Source organism: Talpa europaea, assembly GCF_964194135.1.
Source record: "Talpa europaea genome assembly, chromosome: 12".
Classification (NCBI taxonomy): domain Eukaryota; kingdom Metazoa; phylum Chordata; class Mammalia; order Eulipotyphla; family Talpidae; genus Talpa; species Talpa europaea.
Genome location: NC_140079.1, coordinates 73,749,576 through 73,775,660, shown reverse-complemented (window position 1 = coordinate 73,775,660; position 26,085 = coordinate 73,749,576). Strand labels below are relative to the sequence as shown.

Genomic DNA, 26,085 nt, shown 5'->3' with positions numbered 1-26,085 from the left:
CTCAGAGTCACTGGCCCTTGAGCCACTTCCCTTGGGATGGTGGGGTAAAGGCAAAGGAATTGAATAGCCTGAGATACACAATCACAGGTTTGACTAGACCTCATAACATCCGGATACCATGGCAGCAGGTTCTTCTCCAGGGATGTTTTGAGAGGCAATGGAAACCCTTATATAATGAACAATAGAAGAGAAGCTTCTGCTATATGTCTTTCTGGAGTATTATTTATTTTGTAACTCCCATAATGCAGTTTCACCTGGTAAATCATTCAGTTCTCCTGCACCTTTTTAAGACTGCTACTGCATGTAAAAGAGTCACATTGCTGCACTTTACATACAAATAATGGAAACCAGGTTCCTTCAGAGGTATATGAAACTCTACCAATGAGGCAAATGAAGTGTTTTCCTGGTACATTTTTATGTGGAAAAACAAAGAGAATAGGGGAAAATTCTGGCCTGTAAAAAGACTGTCAGAGACTTGAATCAGACAGGGAGAAAGGGGGAGGGAACAAATTTAAATTCTTCAACCAGCTGCCTTTCAGAGTACTCCGTCCTAACTGAGTATTTGGCCCCTACGTGGTTAATATTTGACCTCTAAGAGAATGACTCAGCTCCTGGCCACAGTCAGTAAGTTAGGCCACTTCTCCCAAGAGACAATGGCATCCCTCCTCTGAGGGCAGAGACCTCCCTTTCCCATGGTGAGATGTGCCTGGCACAGAAAGATGGGGGGAAGGAGGCATTTGTGGGGCTGAATTGAAGCACCTAGTTGTGGTTGGAGCATGGCCAGGGAGTGACAAGGGTACCACAGGGACTCTTCTTGTCTCCACATGGCTGCTTACAGCTCTCCATGGGGTCGGCCTGCATCGGAAGCACAGCGGAAGCCTAGGTTGTCTGAGGCTGAATCTGGAGTGTTGCCCATCCTGTCACCAGAAAAGGGAGAGAGAATGGATATTTGTTGAGAAAGGGGCCTGGGCCAACTTTCATGCTCAACCCTCTGAGGACTGGGAGGGCATAGTCTGGGAAGAAGCCTGGTGTGAAAATAGGTCCTGAGTGAGTGCCACTCTTGGGGGAGGGGGATATGAGGAGAGCTTGGGTGGAGGAAATGAGAGGTTTCCAGAGACTGCACTGGAAGGCAGGAAAGGCAATGACTAATAATTCTGTCAGTAGTTTAGCATAACTCAGCTGAGAATATCTGTCTGCAAGAATATCATAGTGCCAGTCAGTACTTCAGACTTCCTAAAGAACTCTCACAAATATTTGCCATTTCCCAGCCACTCTGGAAGGCAGAATTTGTTCACCATTTTACTGACTCAGACTCATGTACTAGAAAGATTTAAATGTCTTGTCAAGCCAACCACTGCTTCAGCAGTACAACAGAATTAACAGCAAACCAGTTGACTGGTCTCCAGGCCAGTAATTTCTCCACTACTTTGTCCTCAAAAAGGAGGTGAGGAAAAATCCAGGGACCTCAGTGTGTTAAAGACATGTGTGCAAATTTGATATCCTGAGGCCACATAAATAGGCTTCTCTCCAGCCCTTACTGAATCCAGGAGTAGGAGTTGCCATGAGATCAACCAAAATAAATCTGCAGATGAAAGAAGTGGACTTCTTTCATCTTTCAAAGGGACTCGGGAGCCTTGGAATCTACAACTTGGGTGCCACCACCAACCATCACTGTGAAGTGAGCAGGCCCAAGGACCTCCCTGAGTCTATTGTTCTTTGATTCTAGAACTTAACGATGATAGAAAACTATTTTCCATGGGCTACCATTTTGAAGAGTCACTGTTTCCATGACCCCTGACCATTCTACTTCCCTCCTTCTATAACCCTAGTTGTTAGGACATGAGGAGAAACACATATAATCAATATAATCAAGATGTTGAACACCAAGTCCCCCTTGGAGCTGAGAGCTGGCAATAAAAGGCACAAGTTGTCTTGGGCTCTTCTGCTTTTCACAGCAAGCACTGCTTGCTTTCTTTTCTGTCCCCATAACTCCTGACAGAAGTAGAGGTGTGGAAGCAGCACCAACACCCGCTCTGAGAGACCAGCACCCAGACCCTTACCTCCCAGCAACCAGCCCCTCACCTGGTAGTGACCCGGGCTCGGTGGTTGGCAGAGCCATCAGCTGTGTCAATCCAGGATGCCCCCCGGAGGACACGCATGTCCTGGTCAGCAGGCTGGAAAGGTGAAGCTGTCCACTCCCACACGTTGCCCATGAGGTCATAGAGCCCTGCAGCACAGCAGGCAGGTCAGTCATAAGCTGGAAAGCACCATACCCACCTCTTCTAGTTATCAAAGGCTCCGGAACTAAAGCTTCCCCAGTGGGGTTTCTTGCTGCCTTAACTATCAGACAGAATGATCCCAACAATCAAGTTGTGGGCATTGATAGCAACCTGATGAGTAATCTTACCATAGTTATTCTGTGGGGGGAATGCCTTCACTGGGGAGACTCCATGGAAGCCATCCTCAGCCGTGTCACCTTTGGGGAACTTTCCCTGAGAGGAAAAAAATTAACCTAAAAGATTTACCATCTTGTCCCAAGGCAGGTGTTCTTGCCCAGGTCACCTTGCGGTATCACCTGGGACCAGGGGAAGATAATAGGGCAGTGATCTTAGGGTCTGTTGATGAGTCCCCAAACCACTTGCCTCACGTCTTCCACCATGACTCTGAGCTAGATGAGGAAGTGTGTGGAGTCCTCTGTGCCCATGGTGGTCCCTGCCAAGCCCCTTCCACTTGTACTTTCTTTACTCCCAGAGCTTCCTCACCTTGGTCTCAAATCCTATGTACCATGGCACCTTGGGAACCCAGTCTCCTCCCCTCCTCCCTGCCCTGCACCTCACCCTTCTCCGAACCACTGTCACTGTTCTGTGTTCTCTAGTACCATCTCTTCCCCTCTACCATCAACAGGTTTAACTCTCTTCCCCTTTATTACCAAAATTCTTGAAAAAATAAACTATATTTGTTGATGCAATTTGCTCACTGTCCTTTTCATTAAAAAAGGGGTTCAGCTGTTAACACTCTATGGAAACTGCTCTTGTGAAAGGGAAGACACGGAAACTAAATTTACTCAAAACCTACTAAGTGCTAAGGCACTTAACTCTTTTAATTTAACCTTACAAGGGTATAAGGCAGGCACATTCTCCCTTTAAAAACTAACAACTGAGGGACCTCCCTGGTGGCGCAGTGGTTAAGCGCTGGGTTGCGAAGCTGCCCACAGCCTCTGTAGCACTGGTTCGATCCCCGGCCACCGGGCGAGGGTCCCACATGGCACACAGACCTCTCCTGCCGCCCACTGCTCCCCTCAGCAGTGTACTTCATCACTCTGCCTGTTCTACTCTCCGCTCTGGCTCTGGTGAATTCTATCACCCTCCCACACTTCTGACTGTACCCAGTGCTTGTATAAATAAATAAGTAAATCTTTAAAAAAAAAAAAAAAACCAAAAACAAAACTAACAACTGAGGCTCAAAGTGGTTAATGTATTAAAGATCAAACAGTGAATAAGTCAGATGTGTCTTCACCCCTCAGGTCCTTTTTAATGGTCCCCCTAAAATGTTGATACTCTACTCCTCTCACTTCAGAGTCTCCCTGGGGGATTTCATTTCTGCCTAAGGTCTATGTTCATGACACACTAGCCACTTGCTCTGACCCAGAACTCTCTGTTCTAAGAGCAAACCTCCAACTGAACATGTAAGTGACTCGAAGGCATCTTGAGCTAAGCTGATTCTAAACTGATCAAGTTCCATCCTTGACCCCCAATGTGGATATGATCTATTCTAGATAATGGCAGTGCCCCCACTCTGTTGCCTGAGGTTGGATACATGCTTGAATCCAACTCTCTTCCACCCTATCAGTCTTCTCAGACATGTCTTTCCCATTTGGCTTCCTCTTGACTCCATTTCCACTTAATTTTAAGTGTTTGTTCATAAGCTCCTGGGCCACTGCCACAGCCTCAAATTCAGAGCGCCCTGGCCATTACCATAGCTCAGCTTCATGTGATCTTGCACAAATTAGCAGCAGGCATCTTCCCAAATCAAAATGATGTTGCCCTCTGTCAGCTACCCACTGCCGATGGAGGTAAAATCCAAAGTCATGTATTTATGGCTACATTTCATATGTTCTTCATAATCTGTTCCCAACCCACTGTCCACTTCATCTCCTATACCATTTCCCTCTCTGAATCTGTCCTATCTCTGGACATATAGCACCCTTTCCTAATACAGTGGTAACATTCATATTGTTTCCTCTGCTTAGAAGGCCCTTTCCTCTACTTTTCACTTGTCAAACTCCTATTCAATCAACTCAATGTCATCTTACTTGCCAAGTCATTCCCAGCACTTCAGGTGGTAATTTAATTCAGAATTTTTAATATCTAGCATTACCACACTGTCTTTGCTTTACAAGTTTACCATTCCATTAGAACAAAAAGTCCTCTGACTCCCACACCATAACACAACACCTGTCCTATAACAGATCTCAATCAACGCTTTGAGAAAGGACAGGAGGGAGGAATGTATGTCTTACCTGCCACAGGTTGGTGCGGTTTGGCTGGAACCGGTTTCCCCAAGGGTAAACCTGACCTGCCAGGGGAGTAAGGAGATAACAGGAGGGAGAAGTGAAGAGTTGGGGAGGAAGGGCACACAGAAAGAATGAGGGAACTAAAAGGAAGGTAGAAGGTGACGAGAAAAGAGCAATAAGATTACTTAATTCTCCATGCCAGTCCCTTCCACTCACTACATGGCATTCAGAGCTCCTGGCCTCCTGGTTGCTCCAGGGCAGTGCAATCCTAGGTGTGGTTCTGACCAATGTCAGGCTGTAAACTATTTGTTACCAGTTTATATCGAGGTACGTAAGAAATTGGGAATAAGTATTGAGAAACTGGTTAATAGGACTTAGATCGGACCTATGAATAAAAGCAACCTCACTTATCACACTAATAGTGCTATGGCAGAGCCAGAGTTCAGAGTGTGTGGAGGTATTAAATGGAGAACTGCTATTTCACTCTCATAATCTTTTTTAGATTAGGATTGCAGAATGGCATTTATGAGGAAACAGTGAAACAGTGGCTTTTTCTATTAGTCTCAATACACCTATGAAAAGGGTATGTAATTTGAATAATTCTTTTCTTTTCTCCTTATGCTATTTTGTTCTGACTACATCTATTGAAATGTAACATGTCTCTGGACTCTCCAACAATAAAAAAAAATATGTTTTCAATTCCACTTTTCCTGTAACATTTTTATGGTATTTTACAGAAGCCTTAGCCTGCAATGGATTAGAAATGAAAGGAATAATTTGTCCTTCACCACATAGTTTAAACATTGCTTTAGGGAGCCTGAACAGTGCCCACCCTTTAAGCCTCCCATGCAGGGCAGGATAGGGAGAATAAAGGGAAGTTGCCTTGGCATCGCTATACCCTTCAAGCCCCCTCGGGCAGCAAACTCCCACTCTTCCTCAGTGGGCAGCCGTTTCCCCCGCCAAGCACAGTAGGCACGTGCATCATTCCAGCTCACATGTACCACAGGGAGTTCCAGTCTCTCTCGGATGCCAGAGTCAGGACCTGCAGGCTGATACCCAGGATGAAGTGAGACAGGCTTCTGGGAGCTCATGGAAGTCAGAGGAAGGCTAGGCTTAGGGTGCCTGAGTTCATCTTTTACCACTAGATGGAGCAAGGAAATTGGAAAAGACAGTCTGGTGAACGAGGAGAGGTTCAATGTCAGAAAGAAGAGACTAAAGCGAGAAGTGAGATGGAAAAAGGGATTAAGGGGATTAGAGCAGAGGTAACAGGTGTGCTTGGCTACTTCCCTGAAATGTCTCTCATTCTTTTAAACTCAGTATCCCTAGATAGGCAGGGGCTCCAGGGAATCCAGGCCTCCAGAGAGAGTCAACAGTGGTAGAAAGCAAGATGCAGGAACCAATCCTTACCTGCCTCCAGAATGCCCTTTCCACGGGGAACCACCAGAGAACAGACTGAAAAAAAAAGAAGAAGTATGACTGCAAGGTTCTCTGCCCCAGCAAGACCCTTGTCCTGACTGACACAGAGGCAGAGCAGAGCCTTCAGGCTGACATGCAGGTGGTCCAAGAGAGGCTGTCTAGAATCTCTAAAGCAGGACAGCTCACCACCCCTACTAGAAGGGGGATTGTCAAGATGTTCTATTGCCACTTCGAGAAGTATCTTGAACCCTATCATCATCTTGATTCTTCAGCACTTCTGAGCAGAGACCATTCAGGGTGAACTTCCTGGGGATGCGCACAGGAATCAGATGAACATGTGACTCCTCCAGGGTGGGTTTCTCTGGCTTCCTCCCTGCCTCCATTTCTAAGGTTTCATTCTCTCCTGTGGCACAGGGTCCCCAGAGCCCATTTCTGTGCAGGTCCCACTCCCTTTCCCTTAGCTGAAAGTGTAGGTTCTCTCACCTTCATGTGCTGGGCCGCTTTGTTTCTAAGTTCTTCCGAGACAAAGTCCTCAAAGACAAAGCTCCACCCAAACATCTCAGCCTCTGTCCGGTACTTTTTTTCCCTGACAAACTCCCTGAAAAGAGAGAGCTCATTTCAGCCAACAGGGTTCTGTGCCTCACCTTCACTTCTCTAATCCAGGAAACCTCGTATATCCTTGCTCTGAAAGTTGGGGAGGACAGTTTTCATGAACTCTCGGCAACTGATGTGAGAAGCTGAGCAAACTTTCTTCAAAACTCTGTTGCTGTATGTGTAATTCATATGCAGTAAAATTCATTCTTTAGCGTATAATTTTGGGTTCTGACAAAGTATGTAGTCACTATCACAATCAAAATACAGAGCAGTTTCATCAGCCACACAACAAAACTTCTCCACGCCCCTGCAACTCCTGTTTTTGTTCCTACAGTTTTGCAGAATAGAAATTCATGTAAATTAATTCATACAGCATATAAGTCTTTTGTATCTGGCTTCCCTGGAATTAATTTCATTTGGAAGTTACAAAGACATGGGCAAAAACCATCAATTGACACAATATTGCATCTTCCAATTCTGTTTGCTTTTTTTTAAAGATTTCTTTATACAAGAACCGGGGTACAGGCCAGATGCGCAGGAGGGTGAGAGGATTCACCAGAGACAGAGTGGGGAACAGAACAGGCAGACTGACTGAAATACACTGCTGAAGGGAGCAGCAGCTGAGACAGGAGAGGTCCACTTGCCATGTGTGTTGCTCCAAGGCTGGCGGGGATCGAACTAGCGCTGCAGAAGCTGTGGACAGCTTCACAGTGCTGCGCTCAACCACCTGCGCCACCAGGGAGGCCCCAATTCTGTTTTGTTTTTTTTTTAAAGATTTACTTATTTATTTTTAAAGATTTTTTTATTTATTTATACAAGCACTGGGTACAGTCAGAAGCGCAGGAGGGTGAGAGAATTCACCAGAGCCAGAGCGGGGAGCAGAGCAGGCAGAAGGACCGAAGTACACTGCTGAGGGGAGCAACAGGCGGCAGGAGAGGTCTGTGCGCCATGTGGGACCCTCCTCCGGTGGCTGGGGAGCAGCAGCAGATTGAACCGGCGCTGCAGAGGCTGCAGGCAGCTTCACAACCCAGCACTCAACCGCTGCACCACTGGGGAGGCCCAGATTTATTTATTTATACAAGAACTGGAGTACAGGCCAGAGGCATGGGAGGGTAAGAGAATTCACCAGAGACAGAGTGGGGGGCAGAACAGGCAGACAGCCTGAAGACACTGCCGTGGGGAGCAGTGGGTGAGGCAGGAGAGGTCTGCTGCGCCATGTAGGTATCGCCCTGGCTGGCCGGGAATCAAACCCATATTGCAGAGGCTGCAGACAGCTTCACAGGGCGGCCCTCAACCCGCTGCGCCACCGGGGAGGTCCTTTCAATTGTGTTTTAATGCATATATATTCTGTATCTATTGCACTGCAAGTTTCTTATTTCATGTAACACCTCATAACTATCTCCTTAAGTATCCTGTTATATTGACACAATGTTTAAGTGAATCTGAAATTATTAATATTTGTTAATAATGTCATTTTGGGGGGACAACCTTAGGTACTTTTGGATAACTTTCTTTTTTTTTTAAAGCACTGATTTTTTTTTTTAATAGAGGCATGTTTTATTTATTTATATATTTGTTTGTTTGTTTTTGTTTATACATGCACTGGGTACAGTCAGAAGTGCAGGAGGGTGAGAGAATTCACCAGAGCCAGAGCGGGGAGCAGAGCAGGCAGAAGGACCGAAGCACACTGCTGAGGGGAGCAGCGGGCGGCAGGAGAGGTCTGCGCGCCATGTGGGACCCTCCTCTGATGGCCGGGGAGCAGCCAGGGATTGAACCAGCGCTGCAGCCGCGGGCAGCTTCGCAACCCAGCGCTCAACCACTGCGCCACCTGGGAGGCCCCATAACTTTCTTTCTTTAAGACAAATTCTTGGGCCTCCCTGGTGGCACAAGGGGTTGAGATGCAACCTATGAGGCTTTTGCCAGCCTCTGCAGCATGAGTTCGATCCCCAGCCAGAAGCTACTTACATGGCACAGCAGACCTCTCCTGACTTGTCCGCTGCTCCCCTCAGCACTGTGTTTCAGTCAATCTGCCTGTTCTGTTCCCCACTCTGTCTCTCATGAATCCTCTCACCCCCCCACACCTCTGGACTGTACCCCAGTTCTTGTATGCATACATAAATAAATCTTTTAAAAAAAAGACAAATTCTTAGAGGCAGAATCACTAGGCCTATGGAGTTTACCATAATCCTGATTGTTGTTCTCCTCAAATCAAAGAAGCAAGTTAGTTTCCTTTTGCACATTAGAAATGAAGATTAGACTTTATTCCCCCTGGAAGAACACCTGATGTACCTGAAATCTTTGTTGGTGACAGGAAATATGTCAATCGCAAACGGTTTGACTGTTACCTCCCGGACAGGCCCTTCACCATCTCTGCCATCTGGAGAATTTGTTCCCATCTGGAATCTCCCACCTGGCAGTTGGACCATGCTAGTAGTGTGCCCACTCCCTGCAGAGAAAAAGGAGAGTCATCAGTAATTCTTGAATATATATATAAAACAAGTGATGATAATCACATTAAAAATAATACAATAGAGTGATAAAAAAATGGAAGCTTGAAAAAGTGGCTTTAAATTCTTGTTTAACCAGTTAATTTGCTGTGTGGGTAAACTCAGGCAAATTACTTAATCTGAGTTTCAATTTACTTATCTATAAAATGGCAACAAGATCTATGTTATAGGTGATAATTGCATGAATTAATGTGTGAAAAATTGAGCACATTGGAGGTTTTCAACAAATATTTATTTCCTTTCTCTCTATTCCTCTACACAACAATCTTTTGTCCCAGCTAGGTATCTAGCCATTATACCCCAACATGCATCCAGAATAATCATACTTCTGCTCACACTGTTTTTCTGTCTTTTCCTTGCCAGTTGTTTAATGCTTATCAATTTTTAATGTTTTTCACTATTATATCTTATGTTTCAGAAAGTAAAGGACTACATCTACTTTGTCAGTGTATTCCTGGCACCTAGCACAAATGCACAATAATTATCAAAAAACTGAGTGAACACTTCATACTTGCTTTTTCAATGGCTCAGAACAAACTAAAAGGTTCTTTAATTTGACTGCATTATTTAACAGGCAGAAAGTGAGATCCCAATAAGGAAAATGACCAGGTAACAGAAGACAGAACTATATCCAGGTTTCTTTAATTCCAGGTCAGTGTTATTTCCAAAAAGTCATGTCTCTGGCTTGACGTAGTATTTTACAGTGTAAGTTTCTACATAAGGATGTCTAAGTACTGTTAAGTTCCTCAAAGGATCCTATAAAGATCCTATCTTTGGGGTCTCCCCGGTGTGCAAGGGGTTAAGTTTCAGCACTATCAAGCTATAGGCAGACACTGCAGCAGGAGTTCAATCCCTGGCCAGGGAGCTAACCCACATGGCACACCAGATGTCTCCTGTTTTGCCCACTGCTCCCCTCAGCAATGTATTCAGTAGATCCACCTGTTCTGCTCCCCACTCTGTCTCTGACAAATCATCTCCCGACTGGCCCCTCATTTCTTCCTCCTCCCCATCCCCCCACCACACCACTGGCCTACACCCCAGTTCTTGCATGCATAAATAAATAAAAACAATTTTTTTAATAAAAAAAGATCCTATCTCTGGCCCTCTTCCCATTCTAACACACGCACGCAGATGATTTCAATCACTTCAAGAGGAAAAAACAGAATAAGCAGGAAAATCTTATTAATGAAAATTAAGAAACAACATAGAATTGCAATATATGAACTTTATTTTGACCCTAATCCAGAAAATAATTTCAAAAACTCATAACAGATGAATCTGAAAATATTAAGGCATACTATTAATTTTTTTATTATTTATTTATTTATTTATTTATGTATTTTTTAAAGATTTATTTATTTATTTATACAAGCACTGGGTACAGTCAGAAGTGCGGGAGGGTGAGAGAATTCACCAGAGCCAGAGCGGGGAGCAGAGCAGGCAGAAGGACCGAAGCACACTGCTGAGGGGAGCAGCGGGCGGCAGGAGAGGTCTGCGCGCCCTGTGGGACCCTCCTCTGGTGGCCGGGGAGCAGCCGGGGATCGAACCGGTGCCGCAGAGGCCGCGGGCAGCCTCGCAACCCAGCGCTCAACCGCCGCGCCACCGGGGAGGCCCCGTACTATTAATTTTTAAGGTGGGAAAAATTTTTTTAGTGACTTCTTGTCTTTTTGCTATTAAACTGAATATTCATGAATAAAATCTTGTGTGTGAATTTACTTAAAAATGGAAGCGAAGGGGACAAGTGGAGGGATGCCAAAGATGCAAGATTAACTGTACACTGACAGCTGTTTAAACCGGGTGCCAGGCATGTGGAGGGCTGGTTACCTCTCTCTTACTTTTTGTGGTTGAAAGATTCCAAAATACTGAGCTAAAAGTAAAACGTAAGTGCTACAACCATATGAACTGTTCAACACCCCAAGTTGGCCGCCTTCGCGAAGCGCCGCCGGCCTCTCCAAGCCCATCCAGGAAGCCGGCAAGAGACCAGTCTGGGGGCGCGCCACCCCTCGTGGGGCCTCCCCGAACAAACGGCGCGCGGGGGAAGAGGCCCGGCCGGCACACTGACCTGCCGCGAGCCACGGGCCGGGCAGCAGCGACAGCAGCAAGAGCAGCGGCAGCGAGGAGCTCATCGCGCGAACGTGCGCCCCGGAAGCACCAGCTCAATACACAATGTCGGTTGTTGCGCATGCGCCACGCACGCGCTTGCGCACTGCCCTTTTAAAAGGCCCCCAGCCTAGCAATAGCCGACAGCAAGGAATTTAGTCAGGTGGCCAAGGTGGTTGCTGGGACCTCAATTTCCTATGGAGCCAGTTGAATTTTTAAAAGGCAGTTTTCTCTGGGTTAGTGCTGAGGGGCTCTGCCATTTCAGAGTCTCCCTCATAACTTGTGAGCTTTTGGGTTCATTTTCCACCCTAAGTACATTCAGATTCCTTTTGTTCCTGGAATACCACTGCAAGATCACAGAAAAGTTTTCAACTTAACATTTATTGCACACTCACTGAAGGCCAATTGCCAACTCCTCAAAATACAAAGCTTAGCAACATACAACTTCATCTTGAAGGACTGCAAAGATATACCAACTGTATAAAAACAAATTTGTTTAAATATGTAGAACAGTAATTTGGGTTAGAAAAAGACAATAGAGGATTTGAGATGGATGGATACTGCAGCATAAGCAAAGGTTCAGAGGTGTAAAAATATGGCCTGCTTGAATTCTTTTTTACCTCGCCTGTTAGTCACCAGGCCCTCAGCAGTATTGTTTGCCTCTGCCACTATTTCTATTTGCCACGTTATAATTGTTGTAGCTCTTGTAGTCCTACAGCTTCTCTAGTTCACCCATCTTTCTACCCACTACAAATTAACTTTTTGGGGAGCATTTTAGCAAAGCTACTTCAGAAGCAAGAAAAGTCTAAATTGATCCAATGAGTTTTACTCACGGGAATTTATACCAAGTAAACAGGGATGCTTTCAAAATCTTACATTACTTAAGTATTATATTAGCATAAAAAATTTAAACTTAAATGCTTAACAGGGAACTATTGGATAAATTAAAATACATTAGAAGAAATTATTAAACCATTAATTTTTCAAGGAATATTTAATAACAAGATAACATATGCTTATCTGACATGTATTTTTATGTCACTGAAGCTAAAACAAAACATCGTGGTCATTGGGTAGAAATGGGCTGCTTTATGTGTATATACTTCAGTGCAATTAAAAAAATACTGTAAGTATAATTTCAGAACTTGAGAATTTGAGTAGGTGCCAGCGTTTTCCTCCTTTTTTTCTCATATGGGAAAAGAAAATTCCTTTGAAAATCATTTGAAGCTCGGACAAAAATTCCATAGCTGTATTATCTTAGGATCACTCTGTTGAGTCTTCATGTTTCAGGTGATACATGGGAAGCTTCAATTCAACCCTTTAGAGAAGACATTCCAGCTCGCATGATTTCATCAACCAGGAGAATGTTGGTGGCAATCACAGTGCTAAGAGGGTATTAAAAAAATCAGATGATTAGATTGATATATAGATCCTAATTCAACTCAATTTCCAATTAAATTGTGCACATTACAGCCAACTAAATATTCCATTTCTCCCCTAAACACAGGCCTAGTTCCAGTTTCTATATTATTATGGGGGTTGAAGGGGAAAGGTAATTAAATAGAACATACCCAATTAAGAAAGAATGGCAATTCCGTAAAGATTATTTTATTTTAGCTTTCCCAAACCTACCATGAGTGAAGAAGCTGCTTTTTTACACAATAGTTATCCCATACACCGACTTCTGCTGCTACCATTGGCTCACCTGAAAAGTAACAATTAAAAAAAAAAAAATTATTTATTTATGCATATAAGAGCTGCAATGTAGGCCAGAGGTGCAGGGTGGTGGTGGTGGCGGCGGGCGGCGAGAGGATTCAGAGACAGAGTGGAAGCAGAACAGGTGGAACTACTGAAATACACTGAGGGGAGCAGTGGGCGAAACAGGAGAGGTCTGCTGTGCTATGTGGGTTAGCTCCCTGGCTGGGGATTGAACTCGTGCTGTAGTGGCTGCTGATAGTTTCAGAGTGTAAGCTTCATAGTGCAAGTTCCCCTTGTGCCACCAGGGAAGCCCGAACCCATTATTCTTAACACTACAACAGCCTAAGATCAGAAAGCTATCTAAAGGAGTAGACTACTTTGTGCTATTGCTTTGCTCATCACAAATTACTCTCACTTTCTCTAATATTAACTATGACAATCACAGTTCCCCAATTAGTCAATTTGGTACTCTAAACCCTGAGTTCTATGCACAGGATCTTTGATTAGTGGTTCATTTCTACTTGAAGACAGTGATTAAGAATGCCCTATTTGATTACTAAATATTTAAACATCTCCATTTTTCTGGACACATTCTCATTTATTACAGTACAGACTAACTTTAACTATAATCTGGCCAAAATGAGCTTACCATTATCCTCAAGAGGAGTCTACATTCTTTAGTCTCCAATTTTGTTCTCCTGATTTTACCTCACCCATATCATCTACTTCTACCCTTACAAATAGTTCTATTCTCTTACCTGTGTTCAAGTCCACACCCACAAGTTGACCTGATTCTGAATGTTCTGCTTGAACTTTAACTAGTGTTTCCTGAAGGTCAAAACCAGAGTTCTGAGCAAGAACCTAAAATAAACAATTAATATTTAAACATAGGACCTAAAAATTGACAACCTATAATAAATGATTAGTATTTCTGGTTAACAAAACACTCTTTTGAATGAAGATTGGACTAGTATTTATATTCCCCCTTCACTGAATAACTAGATGTGTTACTGATCAACTTTCTATGTATCCCACCTGGAAATACACTGGACGTAAACGATATACCCAAATGAGCACGAGACAGTGAATCATGATACTGATGATAGTTTAACTAATACAAATACAAGTGCAAGCTTGTACAACAGTGCAACACCTACACCACAAACCCTCTTAATTGTCAAATATTCAAGTCTACTTTCCAGAGGAACCAAATACATTTGGATAATGAGGGATACGTACTTAGTATTAAAAAGAAAAACCAATGAAACTTGTTATGTAAAATTCACATTAAGAGAAAACCCACATTACATTATCAAAAAGGTTTCATCAGTTGAATAGTTTCAGTGTAGTTTAGGAAAGTGATTGCTATTCATACCTTGGGAATAATGAGCAATGCATCAGCAAATGCTTGAACTCCAAGTTGGGCTCTGCCCTTTACACTGGACTTATATTTAACCAGGGCTTCTGCCATTGCCACTTCCACTGCACCAGCACCTGGCACTACACAACCTGTTGGGTGGGTGGAAAAGAGAAATGCTAAGCTAACGCAAAGAAATTAAAACAGGTCAATTAAAAGAAAAAATATTAAAACACATACATAAAAGCCATTAATTTCTTAAGAATTGACTGTAATCACAGCAATTTTAATATTATATCTGAAAACAATACAAGCAACATAACAGATTTTCAGTTTAACTAGGACCTGGAAGCTCTCAGTATTAGTCCACTTACTTGTATCCACTTTTAATAAAGATATGCCATGACGAAACTTAACATACCATCAGTCATTTCAAAGGGAAAACTACTTTTGCATGGTGTCTGGCTGTGTAAATTACTGATAAAAAGAACACAGTATTCAGCCATGCCTTTTAGACCAGCAAGAAGAATACAATTAAAATAAAGATCTACCGTCATCAATAGCATTTTTAACAGCTCTCAAGCCATCTCTTATCGCATCTTTGATCTGAGTGAGTGTGTGCTTATTTGGTCCTTTGACCAGCAATGTCACAGAGCGAGGATTATTGCATTTCTCGATAAAGGTGAACTTCTCTTCTCCCTATGTGAAAGAGACATAAATTTTCAAGAATAGGATATAGCTGCATAAAATATGAACAAGAGGGATTTACGGAGAATTGATAAGCAGCCTATTTACAAGGCATTAACACTGACCACATTAAAGCTAATTATTTCTTTTGAAAAATCGTTAAGAGAAATGTGACTTTTCCATCATGTAAACTGAACAAAGCAAAATTTATTCCTAATTTGAACCAATTTTTACTACTGAAGAATTCATGACCACTGCTCCCCCCCCCCCAACAATTTTATTACTTTTGGGAAGAAAATATACTTACCAATGTATACTCATAGACAAGTCCCGCATGTCCCAAACATTCAGGATTTAGGTCATCAAAAGAATTTAGAGCTATCCCACCACAAGCAAGTGTCATCCTGAAATATATTAAAAGGTTTTGAGAAGTATGATATTTTTAGTTACACTTAAGGAAATTAGTAACTTTGTACTATTTCAGAACTAATAAAATTGTATTCTAAAATGTATTTTAACTTAAACCTTTTCATTCACCATCAACCAGCTGAAGCCTAATCTTTTTCTCCTGAGCTTCTATTCAAGCCACTCCTCTCAAGTCAGCAAGCACTTCTCTAAAGGTGGACAAGAGCTTTTTTGTGGGTGAGCTCTTTGGGAGTTATTTCTCTGAAACACCTCGATGCTGATCCTTGCCATAGAAAAATATGTACTCTATTTTCGTGATTTAAAAATAAATATATCTCAGTCAACTTGAACAAAACATTTTTCTGAGACTGTTTTTAGTCTACGGCATTAAGCTTAAAGCTGCAGTTTTCAAAAATCTATCAATGTTAATTGAAGACCAACTAATTTATCAAAATAAAAAAATAAAAGATGCAAAAATAAGTAGAGGGAAACAGGGATCAGCCCAGTGAACTTGCAAAATAAGTAAAATTCACACCACTCAAGCTATACCTTTCCATATTTCTCCTTTTCGCTCTGCGCAGAGCCACTATGCCTTCTTTAGCAAGAGCATCTAAGGAGAACGGGTCGATTCCCTGCAATAAAAGCAAAAATTTCAGTTTTCAGTATCTTTTACGTTAAGAGTAAAAATGACACACACTAGTTCACAAAAATCAAAATTTCTTTCTCACCTTTTGATTAATAACAACAAATCCTTTATCTGAATCACCGACAACTTTCTTTTTCAGTTCTATTATTTTTTTAACTCTATCTTCAATGAATTTTCTTTCAGCTTTTACTAGTTTCTCTCTCTCTTCTGCACTCTTGTAAAAAAAGCCAGAATTCACTTCTCTATTAAAAAAATAAAAGTAGTTACAGAAAGGGGAATTATTATCCTTACAGTAGGCAAACTGAGTCTCACAAAGTGACTTCCCCAGTCCCTTTATTCTCTATTTCATTTGTAAAGGAGTATAAACTCACGTTTTTTCATATTCTAATGACACATTACAGGTGAGGATGTATGCATCTTCTACTCTTTTTTTCATATCAGGATGTCGTGCCCCATGGTCCAAAACCAGACCTCTGATTAAGCTGTAACAACACATAAAAATAATATTTATTGATGGGATATAACACAGAACAACAAATTAAAATACTGAATATGGGACTACATTGATTTTTCATACCTTAAGCTTTATTTAAGTAATTTGCGTAAGACTTTTGGATGAAACTAAGGTTAAGTTCAATTGTGAAAAAGTAGTACTCCAGAACATTCCAAGAACAAAACAGACAACCCTATCTACACAGAAAATTATGCAGAGGAAATCTCAATTGGTAGGCTATCAAATTGTGATCACCTCCTCTAAAAAATTTTCTCAAATTAGGACCTCAAATTAAAAAAAATTTAATAAAAGAATTCCAACAGCCCCTCCCCTCCCACACCTGGAATATTTTGTATCCAACAGTTCAATAAATGCCAAGTGAATGATAGAACTTACTTTTCAGAACTGGTCTGAGCATAAACATGCCAATTTCAAGAGGAAACATTACAGAGTAAATAAAACACTATCTTGGCAATACACATTTAGTCAAAGACAAAAAGCCAAAAAACCAAAAACAGCCAAAAAGTATGTATTATAAACAACCTAAAAATCCGTGAACACGCTTCATAGCATTTTACCACCTACCTTGTATCAGTTTCAGATTTATGTTTCATTTCCATTATCTCAACCATGAAGAGGTCAATAGGTTCACCTTGTTTTTTAATGGCCAAAATGGAGTCCACAACTGCCTACAATAGAGTATAACTATTAAGTGAATTTGATTTGCATAAGTGAAGACACTACTGTTGCTACCTCTTCAGAAGTTTAAACAGACTTTTTAAAAATGAAATCTTCCTTTATAAACCTTTTGATGAAAGCTCCAATTATGTCTTTTTTTAAAAAAAGATATATTTATTTATTTATACAAGCACTGGGTACAGTCAGAACCGTGGGAGGGTGAGAGAATTCACCAGAGCCAGAGCAGGGAGCAGAACAGGCAGAATGATGAAGTACACTGCTGAGGGGACCAGCGGGCGGCAGGAGAGGTCTGCGTGCCATGTGGGACCCTCGCCCGGAGGCCGGGGATGGAACCGGTGGCGCTGCAGAGGCTGTGGCCAGCTTCGCAACCCAGCGCTCAACCGCTGTGCCACCGGGGAGGCCCTCCAATTACATCTTTATAACCTGATAGATATGTTATCTGCTTTTCTCAGTTTACTTTTTAGAAGCATAGATCAGGTTATCAAAAATAAACCTACTTATTCACAATAGTATGGTACTGCAAAGACTTCAGATTATACTCTGTAATTGGAATTGGTAAATACTGGGGTTTTCTATACAGATATACTATAGCAGACACACAGCAAATTTCATACCTACCTCTGTTAAGACATCAGCAAGCTCAGCGTGAACTTTAGTACGTAGAGATGTTCTAGCCACATCTATAAGTGTTTCCCTGTCCATGTCTTTGCTTACTTTGACTTGTTCCAAAAACTGAAGTGCTTTTTCCTTTGCAGCTTCAAATCCTTCTGTTATAATTCTGGGATGAAGACCCTGTAATTTACACATAATACCCACACATTACAAGATCACAACTGATACTGGAGTTCTTCAATTAAATGCAACTATTGTTCACGATAAAGGTAGTTTTTGAAGGGACATTCTGGATGACTTCCTACCTTTTCAAGTAAATTTAAGTAAATTAATATAATGTGCTGACTTTCTGAATACATTTAAAAGGATAAGTAGTCCTTTCAATGCAGAGGTAAAGAACAGACATTGCTCTAGCACAGAATCAAAGCCAAGAGAACTATAAAGCACACTCGGCTGTTCACTGTGCAAACCACAAAGAATAATACCAAAAACCTCCAAACTGTGTCATAACAACTTGCAGTTAACAGAACCATTATCTTTTCTACAGGTATTCTGAAATTACATCATTAATAATAAAAATAAAAGGGGAGTGAAGAGTTTATTTTCTCGTCCCAGAAATTCTCCCATATCAGATTAGTACTCACCGAAGTTTGTTTTAACCTTGAATAAAACCTTATTTTATTTATTTATGCACACAAGAACTGGGGTGTAGGCCAGAGCAGTGTGTGTGTGTGTGTAGATTCATCAGAGATAGAGTGGGGAGCAGAATAGGCATATCTACTGAAATACACTACTGAGGGGAACAGCAGGCAAGACAGGTTGAGGTCTTGATTTTTCATACCACAAGCTTTATTTAAGTTATTTGAATAAGACTTTTAGATGAAACCAAGGTTAAGTTCAACTTAACCATATGGGTTAGCTCCCTGGCCGGGTATCGAACTCATGCTGCAGATAGCTTCATAGTGCTGAGACTTAACCCCTTGTGCCACCAGGGAAGCTCTAACCTTGAAACTATTTAGGGCTAAAAATGTTGTGAAATTCTTAAATTTTAAAGTTTTGGTTGTTTTTTTCCTTATAAAATTGCGCAGTCCATAACATCGTATTAATTGATGTGATAAGATAAGATAGATTTAAATCATGCATGCCATGCAAATAGATAAAAAACTTTCAGGCAAGGAATATTCCTTAAAACCTGTTCAAAAGCATAATAAATTTGTGTCAGACCAGGATAAAAGATACTAGTTCTCAAATTTAAGCCACCTGAACTTTACATTCGACTATATGGTCTCAGTTACTAATTTTTTTTTTAGATGTATTTATTTATACAAGCGCTGGGTACAGTCAGAAGCGCGGGAGGGTAAGAGAATTCACCAGAGCCAGAGCAGGGAGCAGAGCAGGCAGAAGGACCGAAGCACACTGCTGAGGGGAGCAGCGGGCGGCAGGAGAGGTCTGCACATCATGTGGGACCCTCCTCTGGTGGCCGGGGAGCAGCCGGGGATTGAACCGGTGCCCCACAGGCTGCGGGCAGCCTCACAAGTCAGAGCTCAACCGCTGCACCACCGGGGAGGCCCCCTCAGTTACTATTAACACATGAATCTATAAAAATAAATCTCAAATTACTTCCCCCACACAATAAAGTTTACAGAAACACAAGATCATGTATACTTCAGAAATGTAGAGATCCGCTTGTTTCAGCAGCTCTCCAATGATTAGGACATTGGAAGTGGTACCATCACCAGTTATGTCATCCTGGGCTGTTGCCACTTTGGCTATTAAGGAGGCTGTTGGGTGCTGAATTTGCTGAAATAAAAAAAAAAAATTCTTAAACTTAACATGAAGCAGCCCAAATATACCTTAAGTAAAATGTATGAAGGGTTCTTTAAGAACTATCTGCACAAATTGTTCTAGTTTTCAACTGTATTATAACTTTGATTAAAATCTTACTATTAACTGATTTTGCATATCAGTTTGTGACTGTATAATTTATTTACTTCTCAGATTATCTCCACTTTATTGACGAGGAAATCTGAGGATCAGTAAAGTTTATGAGCTAAAAAAGTAACAGTAACAAATTTCAAAGGCATGCATGCCTCTTTGACAAGTCTATTTTCTTCTGTGAGACTAAGCCAGGAACCTGCTAAACTGAAAGTCTGGCAGCCTCCACTATTATCTGGCATTGACCAAAAATCCAACAAACAAAAACCCAAACTGCCCTTGTAGCAAATATCAGTTGATGCCTCATCACTATATATAGATAGGTTTGGGAAAACCAGGATGTTCTTATCTCCAATGTCCCCCACAAAGTCTTAACTATAAAGGATCCCCAAAAAGGCACCTGTACTACCGCACTACTTTTTGTTTCTTTTTTCCTTTTTGGTTTTATGTCTCTTTATTTTTCTTTAATCTAGAACAATTTCCCAGCACTTCCTCTTTGGGAACACTGACAGTTTTCAGAATTCCGGGAGTCATTTAGCAGACTTCTCTCATTATCTAAATTAGCTGGTGTTTTGGCAAGAATACTACATAGGTGATACTGTACACTTCTCATTGTGTTCACTTTATAACTTCTTGTTAAATTATAAATGCCTAATGTACAAAAAAAAGCCATATAGGTACAGCTTTTGTGACATCAATACTAGACTATAACTCCAATTGTTCTCTTAGCACAGGCCACAGTTTAGCCCATTATAAACAAACAAAATCTACATATTCTAGGTTAGCTATCCCTTAGTGAAAATATTTACAGATATGTAGATGTTAAAGGCATGATATATTACTATCAAAATCCTAAATTTTATTCTGAACTCAAACACAGTCAAGTCATTTTCTTTTCATAGAATTGGATTGCTAGGCTTGGGGAATTTAGAAATGACTAAAACATTGTTCCTCAAAATAATCTCATAGTTTTGATCATGGGGACTTTAAAAATGGCAAAGAATTTGATCTCTTCACCCACTGAAGATGGAGAAATGAGACGTAACAGAGGAGAACCTATGTTTTAAACAGAAACAATGGGTAACCATCCATGCTGTGGCATTTTGCCTTATTGTACCAACTGTTCTCAGTTTTCCAGAATTTACATTAGTCTCATAATTACAATCTTTTAACAAAGAATGTAACTGCAAAAGAGTAGGTATTCAAAAACAAGCCTACCAGACTCCTAGGCTCCTTGCTGTAACAGCAATAGGGCTGTCAGTGCTATTACTCCTATTTCTTTTCAACTCTCCCCACACTAAGACAGAGTATCTGCTGTGAGCTGATAAGTGCACTTTCTTTCCACCTTGGGAATGAACGTTAAAAATCTTCCTACGAATCAACGCACCACAGAAAACCAAGACATTTTTGACCTAATATAGCAGCCTCTCACCATTTCATGAAGGAGCACATTCCCATCTTTAGTAAGCTTGATATCTCCAGCACCAGACACAAGCCTGTTCAATGGACAGAAAGCAATCAATGTGACTTTTTTTTAAAGAGACCAAATTAAAGAGTCCCACAAAAACCCGGGTTTCACGTCGGTCCTAGGGAGCTGGGGGGGCCCCGGGGGTGTTCCTCTCCCGGCGGCAGCAGGAGTGGTGCAGTGCCCACCCCCTCCCTCAGAGTTCCCCTAGTCCTGCAGGTCGCTGAAGTCCCAGAGGGTGGGGTGCGCTGCGCACGCGGGCAGCTTTGTTCTCCGTGGAGACGGCATCGATCACCAGCGGTAATGGCCGGGGTGGGAAATAGGATCGAGCCGGGGGCCCGGGAGAAGAAGGGCCCCAGCAGCGGGCGCAGAGGCCCTGAAGCGGCGGGCCCCGATCGCAGGCCGGCGGGGCGCGCGGTCCCCCCCGGCCGTCCCCGCGGCCCCGCCTCACATCTTCATGGTGCCCTTAGGCCCCAAGTTGGTCCTCAGCACGTCCTGCAGTCCCCGGGCCGCGCTGATGTTGACCGCCAACGCCGCCTGGGCGCGAGCCACCTCGGCCTTGGGATTCAGGGTCTTCACGGCCGCCATTGCTGAGCCAACAGAGGAAGAGGAGGGGAGGCGGCGCGCGGAACGCCCGAAGCCGGCTCAGCGTGGCCGAGAAGAGCGATCCGGGTCTTCTGGAAAAGTCGGGCGCACCCGCCCCGCCCCCTGCGTGACCGCGCGCCGCCGCCATTGGGCCGCAGGTCGGCCGGCGCCGCTCATTGGGCCGCGGCCGCACCGACGCCGCTCATTGGGCCGCGGCCGCACCGTCGCTCGTGGCCCCGCCCCTCGTCCCTTAGCCGCGGCGCCATGGCGCGGGGGCGGAGCTTGTGCCCTGCTGTAGGGCTCGCGGGGTTCCGGTGTCGCCCGGGCCAGGACCCAGATTTGCGGCCCGGGACCCGAGGACGTCAGCGGGGCGGGGTCTCTGGGCCGCTCTGCGCGAGGTTGGCCTGTGGGCCGCGCATCTGGCGCGACTGGAGAGCAGGCGGCGCGTCCCTGGAGGTACTGACCGCAGGGCCCAGGGTGGGCCGCCTCGGTCCCCTGCTCGCGAGGTTGGCCCGCTCGCCTCCCCTTGCTGCTTTTATTCCTTTCTCTAGAGATTTCATGACTAAGTACGGAGTGCGCGACGGCGTTCCAGGTACGAAAGGAACCCACAGGTGAATCTAAGGACCTTTCTCTAGGATCCCTGGTGCTTTAAACTTAGGGAGCATTAGGAGATATAATGCAAAGCCGCAAATGCTAGGGGCCTGTAGAAAGCTACAGCATACATGGGCCTCCCTGGTGGCACAAGGGGTTAAGATGCAGCCTATGAAATAGCCGCAGCCTCTGCAGCACGAGTTCGATCCCCGGCCAGGGAGAATCCCACATGGTGCGCAGACCTCTTCTGTCTCGCCCACTGCTCCCCTCAGCAGTGTATTTCGTCAGTCTGTTCTGCTCCCTGCTCTGTCTCTGGTGAGTCCTCTCACCCCCCACACCTCTGGCCTGTACTCTAGTTCTTGTATGCATAAATAAATAAATCTTTTTTTAAAAGTTATTAAAAAAAAAAAGCTACAGCATGGATGCGATGATAGCTGAGGAAGAAGCAGGAGTCAGTCTACCTTTAGGGCTTAGGTCTTCAAGGTGTTAGTACAATCCACCCCCAAAGCTTTTTAGACTACACCCCCCCCTTCCCCCATCCACATGCCAAAGGGGCTGGGAGAATCACAACTCCCACCATACCTTGAACCTGACTTCCTGAACAGGCGGAGGGCTGCTGGAAACTAGAGCTGGAATTAAATAAACACAGTGTTTGCTTATGGTTGAACATGTGCATGCTCTTGTGTGCCTGCTTTTCCGGCTATCGCTCGCACCTTAACAGTGCCAGGAGGAGACAGGAGGAGGAGAGACACGTAGAAACACTAGAAAGCGACACGTGGGTGAGAGACACTAGGGGAAGCTACCCCCATTCCTTGGCAGCGACAATGGCAGCCCGTTATCTTCACTTCATGGTGGATTATGTGGTTCATTTTGAATTTTGAGTCTCCTGTCCCAGCTCTCTGGGACCTGCCTAACTACTTTCTTATGATTCCCAGCCAGAAGGTACCTTAGTCTTGTGGCAAGCTTTTGGACCTCAGGAGGCCGAGCTTTGAGCCAGTCCTGTTGGGCTGGACATTTGCCGACGGGGGATGGGTAATTTTTTGTTTTATTGGGAAACTTATTTGCAATACTTTTCTCTCTTCCCACACGGACTCTATTAAAAATCTTTCACATAAGAAGTATGCTTCCTTTGTCTTTGTGCATGCAGATGGCTGCATCCCTTTTAGAACTTTCATCCCATAAAGGTTTGGGGTACCTTGGTACCCTTTGTTTGTGCACTGACAAAGGCAGGTTTAAAAACTCAAAAACTTGAGCCTCGATGGTGGCGCAAGGGGTTAGTCTCAGCACTATGAAGCTATTGGCAGCCACTGCAGCACAAATTTGGTCCCCGGCCAGGGAGCTGATCCACATGGTGCAGCAGACCTCTGTTGTCTCCCCCGCTGCACCCCTCAGCAGTGTATTTTAGTCAGTCCACCTGTACTGCTCCTTACTCTGTCTCTCGTGAATTCTCTCACTGTCCCCCTCCCACACCTCTGGCCTGCACCCCAGCTCTTGTATGAATAAATAAATCTTTAAAAACTCAAAAACATGAGCAGGTGTCCAACCTTTAGGGGAATTCCTTTTTAAGATTAAAAAAACTCTGAAGAAGTGTGCAGTTGTTTCCTAGTATCTAAATAGTCATTAAAGTTTTTATTTTTAATAGTTAATAGGAAAATTGCTCAGACTCAGAAATTGCCAAAAGTATATGGTGAGAAGTAAACCCTCCTCTAGTTCAACTTCTTCCATAAGGTTACCTTTACACATTCTGAATTATCCAGGTGCTAAGAATATATATATACACTTGTATGTATGAGCATTTTCTTAAAATGGCATTTTATAATACGATATTTATATACTATAGTTATATTATACTTAAAAGTAGCTGGGAGAGTGTATCATCTTGATGCAAATAGTGATTCTGCATTCTTCTAAACAGTGTCTGGTATTTTTTCTAAGAATGACAAAATAGTCCAGTCACCTACTGGTTGACATTTATGTATTCATAAAAGGGGAACACAAGTATATATGAGAGACTATAAAAATACACAAATTAGTCCAGTGTCTTGTTTTTATTAAATCTCCCCCAAAACATATACATTGGTAAAGGACCAGAAGTATGTCCTTCAATGTGTTTAATGTCCAATCATTGCCAATTTTACAGGTGAAAGTGGTATTAAAGTTTTGTTTATTAAGAGTGAAGCTGGGGTCAAATTGGTTCCTTAGACATAACGCCTGAGGTCTTGAGTGTCGCCTTGGCCTCCTGATGGAAATCCACCAATCAGCCACACAGTCCACCCAAGGTGGGGTCAAAAGACTTGCTGAACTATTGGATCAAGTGTCAGAAAAGAAGACAATGCCAAATGGTTGATAGAGCTAAGGCTGTTGAAATAATCAAAGCTTATTTCTTATTTGTGAAGAAAGTTTCTGGTGTTTAAGGCCAAGATGGCATTGCACTGTCCACCAAGATGGGCGGTGCCCTTGCCAACAGGGCCAATAATCCAGTTTGTAAAGAAGACAAGAGTACTGCCTTGGCATGGCACAAAGAGCAATCACTCAAGCTGGAAAGTGTTGACCTGCATTTACGTAGAGGCCGACTGGGACCATTACGCAAAGATACTGTGAACACAGAACAGTAGTTAGCCCTTCAGAAGATGTAGGCCAAATTTGCTGTGGTCAGATGGAACATGGGATCTCTTGAAGAGACCACCAACTGAGAAGCCACGAATCCAGAGAGAGTGTCATTTTTGTGGAATGTGCTGCCCAGTTGAGTTGGCCTCTCTTCGTCTGATACAATATTGAACAAGTAAGACTCAGATGACCACCAGAAGCCATCCAACAAGCTTCACCCACTTGAAGTGACAACGAGGTCTTCATGATTATAATGCTTCCTGGGAGCATTGCTGAGAAGACCTTTTATCTTTAAATTTGCTTGGGGAAAAATCGCCTACCCCACAGCCTCATAGAGGGAGTCACCCCAGAAGAGGGCATCAGAGGTGATAGCCACTTGTCGGCAGTCCCACTCCAGGATACACATCCCAGATGAAGGTGGTGCTTACTTATAATATTGATGCCTAGGGCCCGATACCCACTTTGACCTGGATGTACCAACCATACACCCCTAATGGTGTTGTCACAGAAGTCTGGGACAGATCATTCTGGAGACTAACGGATATATGTCTCCTGCTTGTAGTTGGAGGTATCGACCAAAGGAGAGTCTGCACAGTCATCTTAAGTGCAGCCTCTATTGGAAGCAGACTGGAATTTATGACCTTGCCTCAGATAAGAGGAGAAAAGAACAGTGATGTTTGATGTTTATTACATGTAAGAGCCATTGGTAGTTTTTTCTGTGAACTGTGTATTCATGTCTTTTGTCTTTCTGTTTGGTTTCCTATAGATTTAAAGGAGCTCTTCATGTTTTCTGTGTTGCAATTAACTTGTCCCAGTATTGTTTATATTTGGTATTTATGCCTCTTTTTCCAATTAAACATTAAGTTTTTTCTCAGGTGGTCAGATTTATCTTTGCGTTTCTCTTACGGACATCTGGATTTTGTTTTATTCTATTTAAAACAGGCCTTACACACTTAAAATTTTAAATTTCTCATGTTTTGTATTTTTAGGGTTTTGGTTTTCACTTTAATCTTTGATTCATTTGGAGTTTATATTGGAAAGGAATGAGATAAAAATCTGCAGTATAATAAAAATAAATATTTGGTCTTTGTCCTTGCTGCCTGACAGAAATCCTAAAACCATTGGTTTCCTGGGTGTTAGGAACATCTTTTGCTATCTATAATAACATGCTTATA

At 43.0% G+C, this 26,085-nt stretch overlaps 3 protein-coding genes across 5 annotated transcripts in view; 1 reads left to right on the top strand and 2 right to left on the bottom strand.

The window, feature by feature from the left end:
* SEPTIN14 (septin 14) overlaps nt 1-26,085 on the top strand; it is a gene marked incomplete at both ends in the record, with an annotated part of 257,692 nt that overhangs the window by 126,551 nt on the left and 105,056 nt on the right. The gene's annotated exons all lie outside the window — the stretch shown is intronic.
* Nucleotides 833-11,156, bottom strand: SUMF2 (sulfatase modifying factor 2; the record flags this gene model as incomplete). 2 transcript variants are annotated; one of them, XM_084249180.1, is made up of 9 exons in its annotated part: nt 833-917; nt 2,083-2,227; nt 2,408-2,492; nt 4,520-4,575; nt 5,412-5,562; nt 5,921-5,965; nt 6,413-6,527; nt 8,804-8,965; nt 11,089-11,156. In XM_084249180.1, the coding sequence occupies 9 exons, from the start codon at nt 11,154-11,156 to the stop codon at nt 833-835; spliced, it is 912 nt and encodes a 303-aa protein (XP_084105306.1). The 2 variants fall into 2 exon arrangements, with proteins under 2 accessions (XP_084105306.1, XP_084105307.1); XM_084249181.1 differs by having other exon boundaries at nt 8,813-8,965.
* On the bottom strand, nt 12,443-21,715 carry CCT6A (chaperonin containing TCP1 subunit 6A; the record flags this gene model as incomplete). 2 transcript variants are annotated; one of them, XM_084249486.1, is made up of 14 exons in its annotated part: nt 12,443-12,515; nt 12,763-12,835; nt 13,587-13,689; nt 14,204-14,337; nt 14,737-14,884; nt 15,180-15,276; nt 15,827-15,909; nt 16,006-16,165; nt 16,295-16,405; nt 17,002-17,105; nt 17,734-17,907; nt 19,393-19,527; nt 21,095-21,158; nt 21,579-21,715. In XM_084249486.1, 14 exons carry the CDS (start codon nt 21,713-21,715, stop codon nt 12,443-12,445), a joined length of 1,596 nt encoding a protein of 531 aa, XP_084105612.1. The 2 variants fall into 2 exon arrangements, with proteins under 2 accessions (XP_084105612.1, XP_084105613.1); XM_084249487.1 differs by lacking the exon at nt 19,393-19,527.